At 42.3% G+C, this 12,569-nt stretch overlaps 1 protein-coding gene across 1 annotated transcript; it reads right to left on the bottom strand.

The window, feature by feature from the left end:
• Window positions 1–2,920: 2,920 nt before the first annotated feature.
• LOC121434175 (ran GTPase-activating protein 1-like) lies at window positions 2,921–4,749 on the bottom strand. Its single transcript, XM_041633030.1, has one exon. It carries the CDS (start codon window positions 4,705–4,707, stop codon window positions 3,055–3,057), a length of 1,653 nt encoding a protein of 550 aa, XP_041488964.1. The 5' UTR covers window positions 4,708–4,749; the 3' UTR covers window positions 2,921–3,054.
• Between the last annotated feature and the right edge of the window lie 7,820 nt (window positions 4,750–12,569).

Raw genomic sequence — 12,569 nt, forward strand, 5'->3', positions numbered from 1 at the left:
AAGGATGTTTGCAGAGAGCCCACATCCCAACTATCTTGAGAACTGTTTGTTGATGGAATCACAAAAGGAATGTTTCCGCTTGAACAGAGAACACTAGGTGTGCTAACTGGTGACCTTTGCTACCTCGGCAAAGTTCCTTCTTACCCTTACCCCCTACCCCAAGCCAAGTTCATCATTCAAGGGCTATATAAGCCACAACCATTACCCTAATAAACGGAGACCTAGACAACTGAATCTTGCTTTGTCTCCTTCTTTTCTCTCGCTCATGATTCATTCAGGTAGAACCTCTTCAGACCCTGAATAACTGGACCTGCTAGACAGGTCAAGATTTTTTTTTTGTGGAAGTGGTATGGATATTTGGATAATGACAGCAAGACAACATCTGTAATCTCAGTGTGGCCCTGTAAGGAGAAGGGAGACAGAGGTAACTGAGGCAAGAGTTTTAGCTTCATATTTCCGCAAATAAACATTAATCCTCTTTATGAAACTTGACCACCTTGAGTCCAGGGGAAAATCAATGATATTGAATGTTTCAGGACAACATCTCTTGTCCACTACAGAAATTTCAAAATTCTTCCCTGCTCTTAATTTTTCTGAACTGTGGCCCATGTGCATCTGGAACTATAGAAAAATAAAAGTTACAATTGTGGAAAACATGAAAAAACATGAAAAAAACTAAAAGCCCTCCAGAATTTGCTTATTACATGCCTGCTAAACTTTCCCTTGTTGTGGGTGTGATTGAAGATGAACAAGCTCACATGTGACTGTGAGCAATGAGAGTATCAGCAATACCCCCAGATTGACTGGTTAATCAGATAGTATGCAAACTCAGAGCTGTTTGAATTTATGTGTTCTGTGCTTCTCTGGATCATAATCCTGTCTGCGCACTTATCCCTTAACCCAGTTTGCTGAAACTTTATCCTCAGTTTCTTTGTCTGAAGTTAATTAATAGAAACAAAACATAACATAATCATTTGTCAATATGATTCCTTTGATGGAGGAAGGTCATTGGCTAATAAAGGAACTGCCTTGGCCCATTTTATTGATTAGAAGATAGGTGGGAGGAGTAAACAGAACAGAACACTGGGAGGAAGAGGAAGTGAGCTCAGACTCGACATCCCCTCGGGGGCAGACGCCTGAGAGAGACGCCATGCCCCGCTCCCGGGATGAAGCTCTGACCCAGGACGAACATAGGCTAGAATCTCCCCAGTAAGCGCACCTTGGGGTGCTACACACAGATGATTAGAAATGGGCTAAATTAATATGTGAGAATTAGCCTAGGAGAGAATGGGCCAAGCAGTGTTTAAATGAATACAGTTTGTGTGTTGTTATTTCGGGCATAAGCTAGCCAGGCAGCCGGGGTGCTGGGGACACAACCCCGCCGCCCTTATTACTACATTCCTTGACAAATGACATCACTACCTTGTTTCAGCATGGGGCTAAAAAGCAACTTCTGTAGAGAGTTGATTGTAGTATAGCAGGAACAGGGCAGAATAGAACATAACACTTTCCCGTAGTTATGCTGACATCTTTAGACTTTAATCATCTATGCCGAGGGAATGGAGACTTGGATTTTAGGCAGTTCATAATTATAGAGTCTAATAGTAATAATCAATTAATAACTGAATATAGTGAGATGAATCAATTAAAATATATATATATATATATATATATATATATATATATAAGCCAATTTTATGAAGTAGAGAGAGTTATGCTGTTAGGAATCTAGGAAGGACTTTAAACATTAGTAATAGCATTTTAGAAGGATAGTAGAAGAAAATAAGTCATGAATAAACACATTATAGATTAAATCTCTCACTCCAATCTTTTATTGGAGATTCATGCAGGACTTCTTAAAGGAAATAGAAGAGTTCTTTTTTCTATTGGAATAAATTATGTCCCAGTGGAGAAGATCTGAAATTGGACAAATGGCTCTGTTTTAACTCCTGATTTATAAGATTTAAATAATCTAATTTAAATATTCAATTCACATCATTTTATTGAAAATTAAATTTAGTAATTTTGATTTAGTTAAAATTTTCTAGAGTGGGTAAGAGTAGGCAGAAAAGACAATTCCAAAGTAAGTTAAAATTTTCATATACATGTAGACACCAACAATTTATAATAATGTGTGTGTATGTGTGTATCTCTCAGTGTGTATATGTGTATCTGTGTGTGTATGTGTGTGTGTATGTGTGTGTGTGTGTATGTGTACTGAGAACTTAGATTTTTTTTTGTTTTTTTTTGTTTTTGTTTTTTTTTTTTAGCTACCACAGTGACTTTTATTTATGAAGCTCCCAGGCACAGCCTAGACACACAATACAAAGGAAAGCAGGAGGTGGCCACACAGCTACCAAGGGAAGTCACAGGGCAGCTCCTACCCAGCTCAGTCCCCACTACACAGGTTCTCTCCTGCCTCAGAAAACCCTCAAAGAGCAGCCCGATGTGTAGCTCAGGCATTAGGGGGACTTGCCCTTCCCTTCCTAGGATGAAGAACAGGTCTGGGCCAGCCAAGGTGCTTCCTCTGGGTATAAAAGCCAGGGCACCCCAGGCAATTTCTACTCCTGGGCTATTTGGGGTTGGCCCCTGGCTCCTTTCGACCACTTGGCTGAGACCAGAGTTTTATGCTCTGATGACAGCTCCAGCTCTGACAGTTCCTTAGACATGGTGGAGACAGCAGGGCACAGTAACTTCCCAGGCTTTGGTGGGACAGAAAGGCAGGGTAGCAGGACAGCCAAAAGGGACTATGGCTAAGTGGGCGGAAGTTTATTAAGAGCGGCTTTCAGCCCTGTCCCCTGGGTGTCCCCCACAGTGGACCTGGGTTAGTCCAGCAGGGAAGATGAACATCTGAAGTCCAGACCGGTGAAGTACATACCTACACACACCACACTGACACACGTACTCAAGGAATCAACATGACACAGGAGATAAAGACCCTCCCCTGCCTCTGGTCAAAGTCCTATCCAATGGAGACGTTGGCTGAGCTCAATCCATCCAAGTCCCCTTATTCACTGGTTCAGGGTAAGGGCCGAGAAGAAGCTGGTTTTAAGCTTAGATCTTGTACAGTGTCTGCAGCAGATTGTGGCGAGCAAAAGAGCAGATTTCCAGTGCGCCATTGGGCTTTGTCACAAATGCCAACAGCAGCGGTACAAGGGTTTGGGGGAAGTAATCCTGCTGCACCATGTGGTTCAGCACCATCAGGGGGCCATGCAGACTCGGGATGGCCTTGATCTTGTCTTCACTCTTGAGCAGACCCATGTGGATGAGTAGTCTGGTGAGGAAGGTGTTGGAATTGAAAGATGAGGAGCTGAAGGCCTTCTTCATGAGGGCATCGACGGCATCCAGCACTGCTGTCTTCACTGAGGCTTCTTCCCTGTACACAGATGCTACCTTCAAGAAGGCTGAGACAACCTTCTCAGGGTCGGAGGTATCAGTCTGCTGGACTATCAGCACAGAGACCTTGGGACCAAGGCGCAGGAGCTTCTCTGGGGAGGGGAATGACAGGAAGGTGGAGAGGTCTGTGGGAGGCGGGGAGGACAGCACGGCAGCTGGCTCTTCACTGTTAGGGTCCGTAATCTTCCGTGAGGGTGTAGCTGACTCCTCTCCTTGCCCTCGCTGCTGCGGCTCTTCGTCTTCATCCTCCTCCTCCTCCTCATCATCATCCTCTTCTCCCTCCTCATCTTCCTCCTCCTCATCCTCTCCCTCATCATCACTGAGGGATGCCAGCACCTTGGCCATATTGAAGCTGTCCAGCACTTCCTGAAGTTGCTCACAGCCCTCCTCTCCCAGCGCATTGCCATTGAGGTCCAGATTTTCTAGCTCAGCCTTATCAGCCACAGCCTCAGCAACAACCAGGGCAGCATCTCTCTTGATTTCACAAAACGACAGGTTCAGTTCCTTCAGCTTGGGCAGGCCCCCACGGACAGCATCTGCAATGGCAACGGCCCCCTTCGAGCGCACGAGACAGTCCCCGAAATTGATCACCTCCACTTGCCGCAAGGTCTTCAGGGTCTCAGCCATGGCCACTGCACCCTTTTCAGTGAAGGTGTTGTCATTCAGGTTGATGACTCGCAGCAGGGGGTTGATGGAGAAGGCCTGGGCCAGGGCTGTGACCCCAGGGTGGTTAATTCCATTCTGTGGCATGTGAACTTCTTCCAGAGTCCCGATGATCCCAAAAGCTTCTGCCAAAGCAGTGGCTCCATCGTTCTCCCCAGGCGGTTTCTGCCAGCCACCTCCAATGCCCATGCCACAGTTGTTAAGCTTGAGTTCGTGCAGGGTGAAGCAGGCTGGGCTCTTGAGGAGGGCCTCGAAGCCTCGCACTCCATCAGGCCCAAATGCGTTGTCACTGAGGTCGAGTTCCACCAGCTGCTCTCCTGCAGTGATGAGCCCCTCCCCTAGTGAGATCAGAGCTGGTGGGATCTCGGACCGAAGCTTTCCGGTGAACATGTCATTCCAGTGGCAGCGCTTCAGCTCCGACTTCTTCTCTAAGGCCTTGGCAATGACTTTGGCCGCTTCCACACCCACTGTGTTACCTTCCAGTCGTAGAGCCTCCAGGCCGTCGAAGTCTTCAATCTCCTTAATCACATCTTTAGCATCTTCAGCAGTATTCAGTTTGAGACTCTTGCCCTTGAAACTCAGCTGTCCCCCGGCCACCTGGGTTTTAGCCAGGGTCTCTGCCAGTTTGGCAATATCTTCAGAGGCCATGCTGGCGACAAAGGTGGGCTGCCCTAGAGATCAGCAAACGCAAACAGGCGGCGTTGCCCCACACGCGTCGGTGCGGAGCTTTGGAGACTGCTCGAGAGCCCACGTGAGGGACGGGCCGGTCACCACGCCCCCGTACGACGGTCCCAGAGCACAGTCCCGCCCGACTGTCCTCGCTGCAGCGGCTGCTCGTCTCGCTTGTGCACACCACCTGCTCCAGGATCTTCCGAGAACTTAGTTTTAAAGGACAATAAATAGATTAACTTCTCAGGGTTAGAGACAAAATATTTTTAAATGTCAGTCTGGAATCATAGATTTTTCTTTATTTTTTCACATATACACACTTACATAGAATTTCTTTTTAAATTATTTGTTTATTTTATGCCTGAGTGTATGTATGTGTACCATGTGCATGAAGGAGGTCACAGAGTTCAGAGGAGGGAGGGCATAACATTCCTTGGAGCTGTAATTACAGATGGTTGTGAGCTGCCCTGTGGGTGCTAGAACTTGAATCTTTGTCCTCTATAAGAGCAGTAAGCATGCTTAACCCCAAAGCCGTCCCTCCAGTCCCTACACAGAATTTCTTAAGCTGTAATTTTAAAGTTGTTACAACAGAAAGAGTCAGTCAAACCAGCTTTTGTTTCAGCTGAACTGAGAAATGGCTCTGGGTAAAAGTTCTAGCTGTGTAAATCTCACAGTCTGAGTTCAATCCACAGAATCCTTATTAAAAAAAGTCAGATTCAGAAGTCCACATCTGTATCACAGCACTCCTGCAGAGAGATAGGGCATGGAGATTGGAGAATAACCCAAAAGCACGTGGGCCAGTGGGCAAACAGTACACAGCACACTGGCAGAAACAAGGTAGAAAAGGAGGATCCCCCAACATTGTCCTTTTATTTCTACACAAGCTCTTATTTTTCCTCTCTCCCTCCCTTCCCCCACTCTCTTTCATACAAACACAGGTAAATGTTTATTTTAACTTCCTGAACCCTGGTTTCAGGTAAGGAAACCTGGAAAAACAAAGGCAATGAAAAATTTTGCAAACAGGGTTATTTTGGGAATTAAATGAGATAATTTTAGATCCCTCACCAGAAGTCTGACTGGGGAAACCCTGAGAATCCATCAAAGACTTTTTGTGAAGAAGTCATTAGCTTGAACAGATTGGCCTTAAGAAAGGATCTTGAAGATTGAAGAAAGCTAGAGGATGAAGAATAGAATGTAGGGACATTTACAGAAGCCCAACTGGGGAAAGTTCACAGTCTGATTAGCAAACTGGGAACTAGGGAGGCATCGCATTGCTGCTAAGATCCAAGGAGCTCAATAAAGAACAGATCAGAAGCAAAGTGACAGCTGTGAGGGAGCCTGCCTATTGCCTGATGTGTGACATCCTCTGCTAGAGACTTGTTGAGGGAGCTGCGGGCCTCTTCCCACAGCCCAGCTCCTGGCTAGCTTATGTCCCGAAATAACAACACACAAACTGTATTCATTTAAACACTGCTTGGCCCATTAGCTCTAGCCCTTACTGGCTAATTCTCATATCCTGATCAACCCATCTCTAATAATCTGTGTAGCACCAATCTTACCGGGAAAGATTCAGCATGTCTGACCTGGCGTCTCCCTGGGAGAGGGAAGCTATTGAGTCTGAGCTCACTTCCTCTTCCTCCCAGCATTCTGTTCTGTTTACTCCGCCTACCTAATTTTCCATCCTATCAGGGCCAAGGCAGTTTCTTTATTTAACCAATGACCTTCCTCCATCAGAGACTGACTGCTCTTGAACACACCCCTTCCTTGTAATCACTCCAGAAGATGTCTGTGTTAGTGCTGACTTCTGGTCTCATTCCCACCAGCAGTAATCATAGGAACCCTGGGTGTAGGAGTATTGTTGTGATAAAGCAGAAACACACCAACTTTGGGATGACAATGGAAGAAATCTGTTTCTGTTCCACATGAGTCCAGGGTCTTTTTCTCTCTGCATTCAACTCTATAGACTAGATAGATATTCTGGTGGAAGCTCTACCCCATTCCCTAGCATCCATATACCCTAACAGTCTGGAGTGTTCTGGTGGAAACTCCACCCCAAACCTCCTCACCCAACTAGCTCCAAACCCTGCATCATTTTAGAAAGCCTGCAGAATGATGACTTATCCCCCAGATATGCTCAAGACCACTTCCATGGATATTTAAACTGTGTCCCTCCCCCCACAAAAGCATATATAACATTGTTTGGTCTCTCTTCCTTGTGTTCTTTCTGGGGAAAGGGTGAGCAAAATCATTGCAGGGTGTTTTAGTCTGTAGATCTGGGCTTTTTTTTTTTAGTTTGGTTTGATTTGGTCTGATTGGATTTCTGTGTTAGCAGAGAGGCTTGTGGGGTGCAGAAACTTTCACCCACTGTGTATACTCTGTAGGTTGAGTAGATTTACTGAACACCTACTGTGGGTAACTGCTGTCATGCTTTCATGCATACCTTGATAGCTTCTGTAAACATCAGCTGGTAATACACTGTATGTTTAAGGAAACGGAAACTGAGGAAAATGCAGATGTTTTTCACAGGATCATATGACATGTTAATAGTAGCACGAGGAGTTTTCACAAACTTTCTTCTTTTTTTACATCATTATGAATGTTCTTGCTGGACAATTTCTTCTCCAGTGAGGATGAAACTGAAAATTACTTCTATCAACTATATCTTTAATGTTTCTATATATTTATAATATTTGTTACTGTGTGCTTACTATGCTTAAATACTATGTAATCTGAAGCATCCTTAAAAGTCCCAAAAGAAATAATGCCTGATGTGATAATTGGAAGGAACTCCTAAGTGCTAGGAGCAGCAGATATTTCCTCTTTAGATCAGGAATCACTGTCAAAGATGAAGAAAACAGCTGTGATGTCATCTCAGGGGCAGAAGTATTTTCTGACTTCTGCAGACAACCGTGGGGTCTGCCAAAAGAAGCTGATATGTCCCTGAAATTCTATGTCCTGAGTCTTGATTGTGAATGTCTGCTCTATTACTTTACCTTCCACAGGAGATCTCTGCATTGAACTGTCAAAGTTGGTAACCCTCCCCAGTGCACAGTTAGTGGCACAAAGCATGGACTATAAAATCATTTTGGCTCTTCCCTTACAATTTCTTTATTGTATAACTATAAGTGTATATATAACTAATTATAAATTTACGTGTACACAGACACAGATGTGTCATTCTAACAGAGGTGTTCTCTAGGAGGGAGCCTAGGACAGCAGGGGGCACTGGAGGCCTTGTATGGCCTTTGTTGATGTCTGTGCATGAGGTTAACTGCAAAGTTCTGACTCTACCTTCCACTCTGAGCTATCTCACATCTGAGCTGTAGAACCTTGATTAAAGTCTTTGCTGCTGACTCTGACTTAACAATGACATCACAGAGTTGAGACCATAATAAACTTCTCTAAATTCTACCATGCACAGTCCAGTGTGAAACTGCCCACCTCCAGGCTGGCCTGCTCTAATCTTGCTCTGGAGAGTATATTCACTTTTAGTTACTTTGCCCTCTTAAACAATATTCTCCTAAACTATATTTTGGTCAATTTCTATGAGAAGGCAATAGAGAAGAAACTCTCATTTGTAACAATGACAGCATCCGAAAGCAAATCAGAAAGAAATATTTCAATAATTGATAATGTGCACACTTCCTCTTGGAAAAGTGTTGGTACCAGCATTCTGGTGTTGTTCAAGATGAGCTGAGTCATTCTTTTTTTAATATTTATTTATTTATTTATTTATTTATTATGTATACAGTGCTCTGCTTGCATGTGTTCCTGTAGGCCATAAGAGAGCATCAGATCTCATTACAGATGGTTGTGAGCCACCATGTGGTTGCTGGGAATTGAATTCAGGACCTCTGGAACAGCAGTCAGTGCTCTTAACTTCCAAGCCATCTCTCCATCTCCATAGCTGAGTCCTTCTTTATGGATCATGATTCATCACACCTAAGGGTTATATCTGATATCAAATAATCCTAAAGGCATGTTAATAGGACTGTTTTCCCATGATCCCTACCCCAAGAAATTAATTTCCTGTCTCTGTCACTTTTGTTCCAGCATTAACTTTCTATTGGAGAGGATTCTACTGAGATCCCCTTAGACTAGGAAGGAGAAATTCCACCAGGAAGCCATGTTTTCAAGCCTATTTCTCAATAGAAAATAATAAATCATGATTATTATATAAGTGAGATTTCTTTAACTTCTACTATATAAAACTTAAGTGGGATTATAATAGTTGTGCACCCTTGTGTGGTTCATCTGAGTCAGTATTTATTGATATACTTAACTATGACTTGAATTGATGGCAAAGGTGTACATTCAGTCTGTTGTTCAAACCCTGCCTTCTGCCAATTACCAAACAACACAAGAGATGGAAATGTAGAGGAGGTTATGCAGCAAAAGAAAACTGTCTACCTTGGAGGGAATGAAAGTTAAAATTGTCGCCATGAAAAACAGTAAGAGATTACTCTCTTAAAAATTAAAAACACATCCATTGCACCATCAAGAAATCTCCCACACACCATATAGCCCGATAAAAAAAAATCTAAGATATACCAAAATTTAATTTTAAAAGTTGGGGGATGTAGTAGGATTATAGTTTTCCATCTCTTTAAGTGTCATCTTTGACGATGAGATGTGTTTCTTGGAGCAATAATTGTCAGGCCCTATCTTTTAATTCAATCTGCCAATCAGTTTTCCTTATGAAGTAATGGTTACCATTAATATTTGAGTTATTATTGAAAGCTGTGTACTATTTCCTGTCACTGCAGATTACTTGATTTTTCCCCATTCCTTTTATAACTATATTCAAACTTTGTTTCTTCCCTGTGGCCTCACAAGTCTGTTTATCTTTATCATCAGGTTAATGGATGTCTTTATACTTCCTCCATGGAGCTCTCTTGGAATTCTCTTGTTAGCCATGAATCTTTCTTTTCAAGACAGGTTTCTCTGTGTCACAGTCGTAGCTGTCCTAAAACTCACTCTGTTGACCAGGCTGGCCTCGGACTCACAGAGGTCTGCCTACCTCTGCCTCCCTGAGTACTGAGATTAAGCTGTGCACCAATACCACTTGATGACCTGAATGACCATGAATTTTTTTAGCTTACATTTATTATTTTTTATATTCATCAGCAGTAATTTTAGGATTAAAGCATTGAAAATATATGATAATTACTGCATTATTTCAGTTAATTATTTGGGGATTAAGGGAAGATTTAAATGCATTAATTAAATGGGATTTTTCTTTTAGGAGCAGTGAAGAATTGCTCTCAAGTGTACAATGCAAACCTCTCAACAACATCTTTCTTTTCCATTTTTTTCACCAATGTATCAAAATATCACAGAAGGGCAGCTTAGTGTGTGGTGCTCACCAAATACAAATAAATGAGAATATGTACAGGAATTTTAAAGTTTTTTTTTCTGGATAATTGTTTTTGGAGACAGTCTGGAGAAATGTGACTGTTCATGTTCACTTACTGGAGATTTTAAATAATTGTTTAGGAATCCAACTCTAGGGGATTGAGCAATGACTCAATGTTTTAGAGCACTTAATGCTCTGAGGAGGACATGGATTCTGTTCCCAGAAGCCATGATGGCAACTCAAACCCCTTGTAATTCTCCCAAATTTGACAACCTCCTCTGGACTCCTTGGGAACCCTCAGGTATTTGGCAAACTTACAAATAGAAATAAATCTTTAGGAAAAAAATGTCTAATTCTGTACTCTAGGGTGGGGACTATGGTTATTAGCAACTGAAGGAAATTCTGTTTTCTGTTTAGTCACACCGCAAGTCCAATCTTGGCCACAAACTTTGTAGTAGGAGCTGCAAGCTGTGTTCCCGCCCAGCTCCGCAAGGCTAGCTTTACCCGAAATAATTACACGGAAACTGTATTCTTTTACACACTGCTTGGCCCGTTAGTTTCATCCTCTTACTGGCTAACTCTCACATCTTGATTTAACCCATTTCTATTAATGTGTGTAACACCACGAGGTGTGGCTTACCAGGAAAGATCTTAACCTGCATCTGTGTCGGGTGGGAGAATCATGGCGACTGCCTGACTCGGCTTCTTTCTCCCAGCATTCTGTTCTGTCTACTCCGCCTACCTCATTTTCTGTCCTATTAAAGGGCCAAGGCAGTTTCTTTATTTAACCAATGAAATCAACACAAAACAGAAGACTCTCCCACATCAAAACTTTGTAGTGCATACATTCTCTCATTTTATTTATATTTTCTTAATACATTAAGTGGTATGTGACTCTTTAGGACCATATGTTACATGTATTTAAACATTTTCACACTATTTACCACTTGCTTAGCACATAATCTACTTGGTTGAGCTATATTTTTTTCTAAATTAGAACCCATAATGATAACCAGTTGTACACAAACAGAAATAACCCAGGTCAAAAACAACAACACAACAAGAACAACTAAAAAAAATGCTGAAAACACTAATCTTTTTAACCAGAGCTAACAAATCAGTAGCAAGTGATTTATACTCATTTCAGACTTACCTCATGAAATTACATAACACTAAGCTAGAATTACAATTAGATAAAAACTGTAAATATGATTGTCATTTGTGCCCTATTCAGCATGACACTCATCTCCACATTCTGAAGCTTAGTAAACAGTATTTCAATTTTGTCATGTGCTTAGATGACTTTGCCTTGGCTGACTGTCACACCCATGGGATTTCGAGTAGTCATCTGAGGATTGGCTGACACACCACATGTTTCCAGTGCTTCAGCAGCTTGTTTACATGGTCATTGGACAGAGCTGGAAAACATGACACGTCTTGACCTTCCATGTAACTCTGTGCATGCTCATGCATATTCTGCTGGATGAGTCAAGTTCAAGGGTCAGGAACTGACATCTTTCCTTGATGGAAGGAGATTCAAGTCACATTATACAGGGCATAAACAGGAAAAACAGGGAACTGGGTCTTTTATTTAACTTTCACCACATAAAACTTTAATATTATTTGACTTTGTACTAAACTCAAGACGGCATGTATGGGAAAATCTGTTAGGACCAGATGGCCACAAAAATACTTTCCTGCCAGGAGTGGTGGTAGTCTATAACTATAATGCCAGCACCTCAGATGTAGAGGCCTGAGCAGCAGGAGTTTAAGGTCATCTTCAGCTGCATAAAGAGTTTGAGGCCAACATGGGCTACATGTGACCCTCTCTCGAAAACGAAAACAATCCCAACACCTCATCAAAAAATCTAAATATACCCATGAGACTGTGATTCTATTTACGCATGTGTTGGTGGTGTGTGTATAGGAGAAGGGGGTGGTCTGCAAACAGAACTATAACTGGGGCTACTGACAGCCGATTTCCAGGATCAACAAGAGACCCTGTTTCAAATAAACCAAATGAAGAGGTGATGGAAAAAAATGGACATCTGACATCCCTTCTGGTCTCCCAGACATCATGTGCATTTACATGTTTGAATGCGTGTACACACAAGCATACACACAGGCACACACACACACACACACTAATAGGAAATGATCTGATTATATTGTATTGACTGATAAATGATTGTCATTTGTGCCCTATTCAGCATGATAACCATCTCTACATTATGCAGCTTAGTAAATAGTGCTTCAGTTTTGTCGTGTACTTAGATGACTTTGCCTTGGCTGACTCTCACACCCATGGGAAGTCAAGACGTGTCATGTTTTCATCCAACTTCCCTGTTAGTGTTTTGAATTTCTAATTAGCCCAGCATGATTTACATAGAAATGACATTTTTCTCCAGAAGAAGAAGTCCAAACCTCTAAGTATCAATACAAACCAAATAGCTTAAATTCTAATAATGTAAAACATAGTATAAAA

Source organism: Microtus oregoni, unplaced genomic scaffold, assembly GCF_018167655.1.
Source record: "Microtus oregoni isolate MIOR12 unplaced genomic scaffold, Mior012 000002F_ref0000024, whole genome shotgun sequence".
Taxonomy (NCBI): domain Eukaryota; kingdom Metazoa; phylum Chordata; class Mammalia; order Rodentia; family Cricetidae; genus Microtus; species Microtus oregoni.

Excerpts from the sequence above, each read along its gene's own strand:
- LOC121434175 (XM_041633030.1), bottom strand. The coding sequence starts at position 4,707 with ATGGCCTCTGAAGATATTGCCAAACTGGCAGAGACCCTGGCTAAAACC.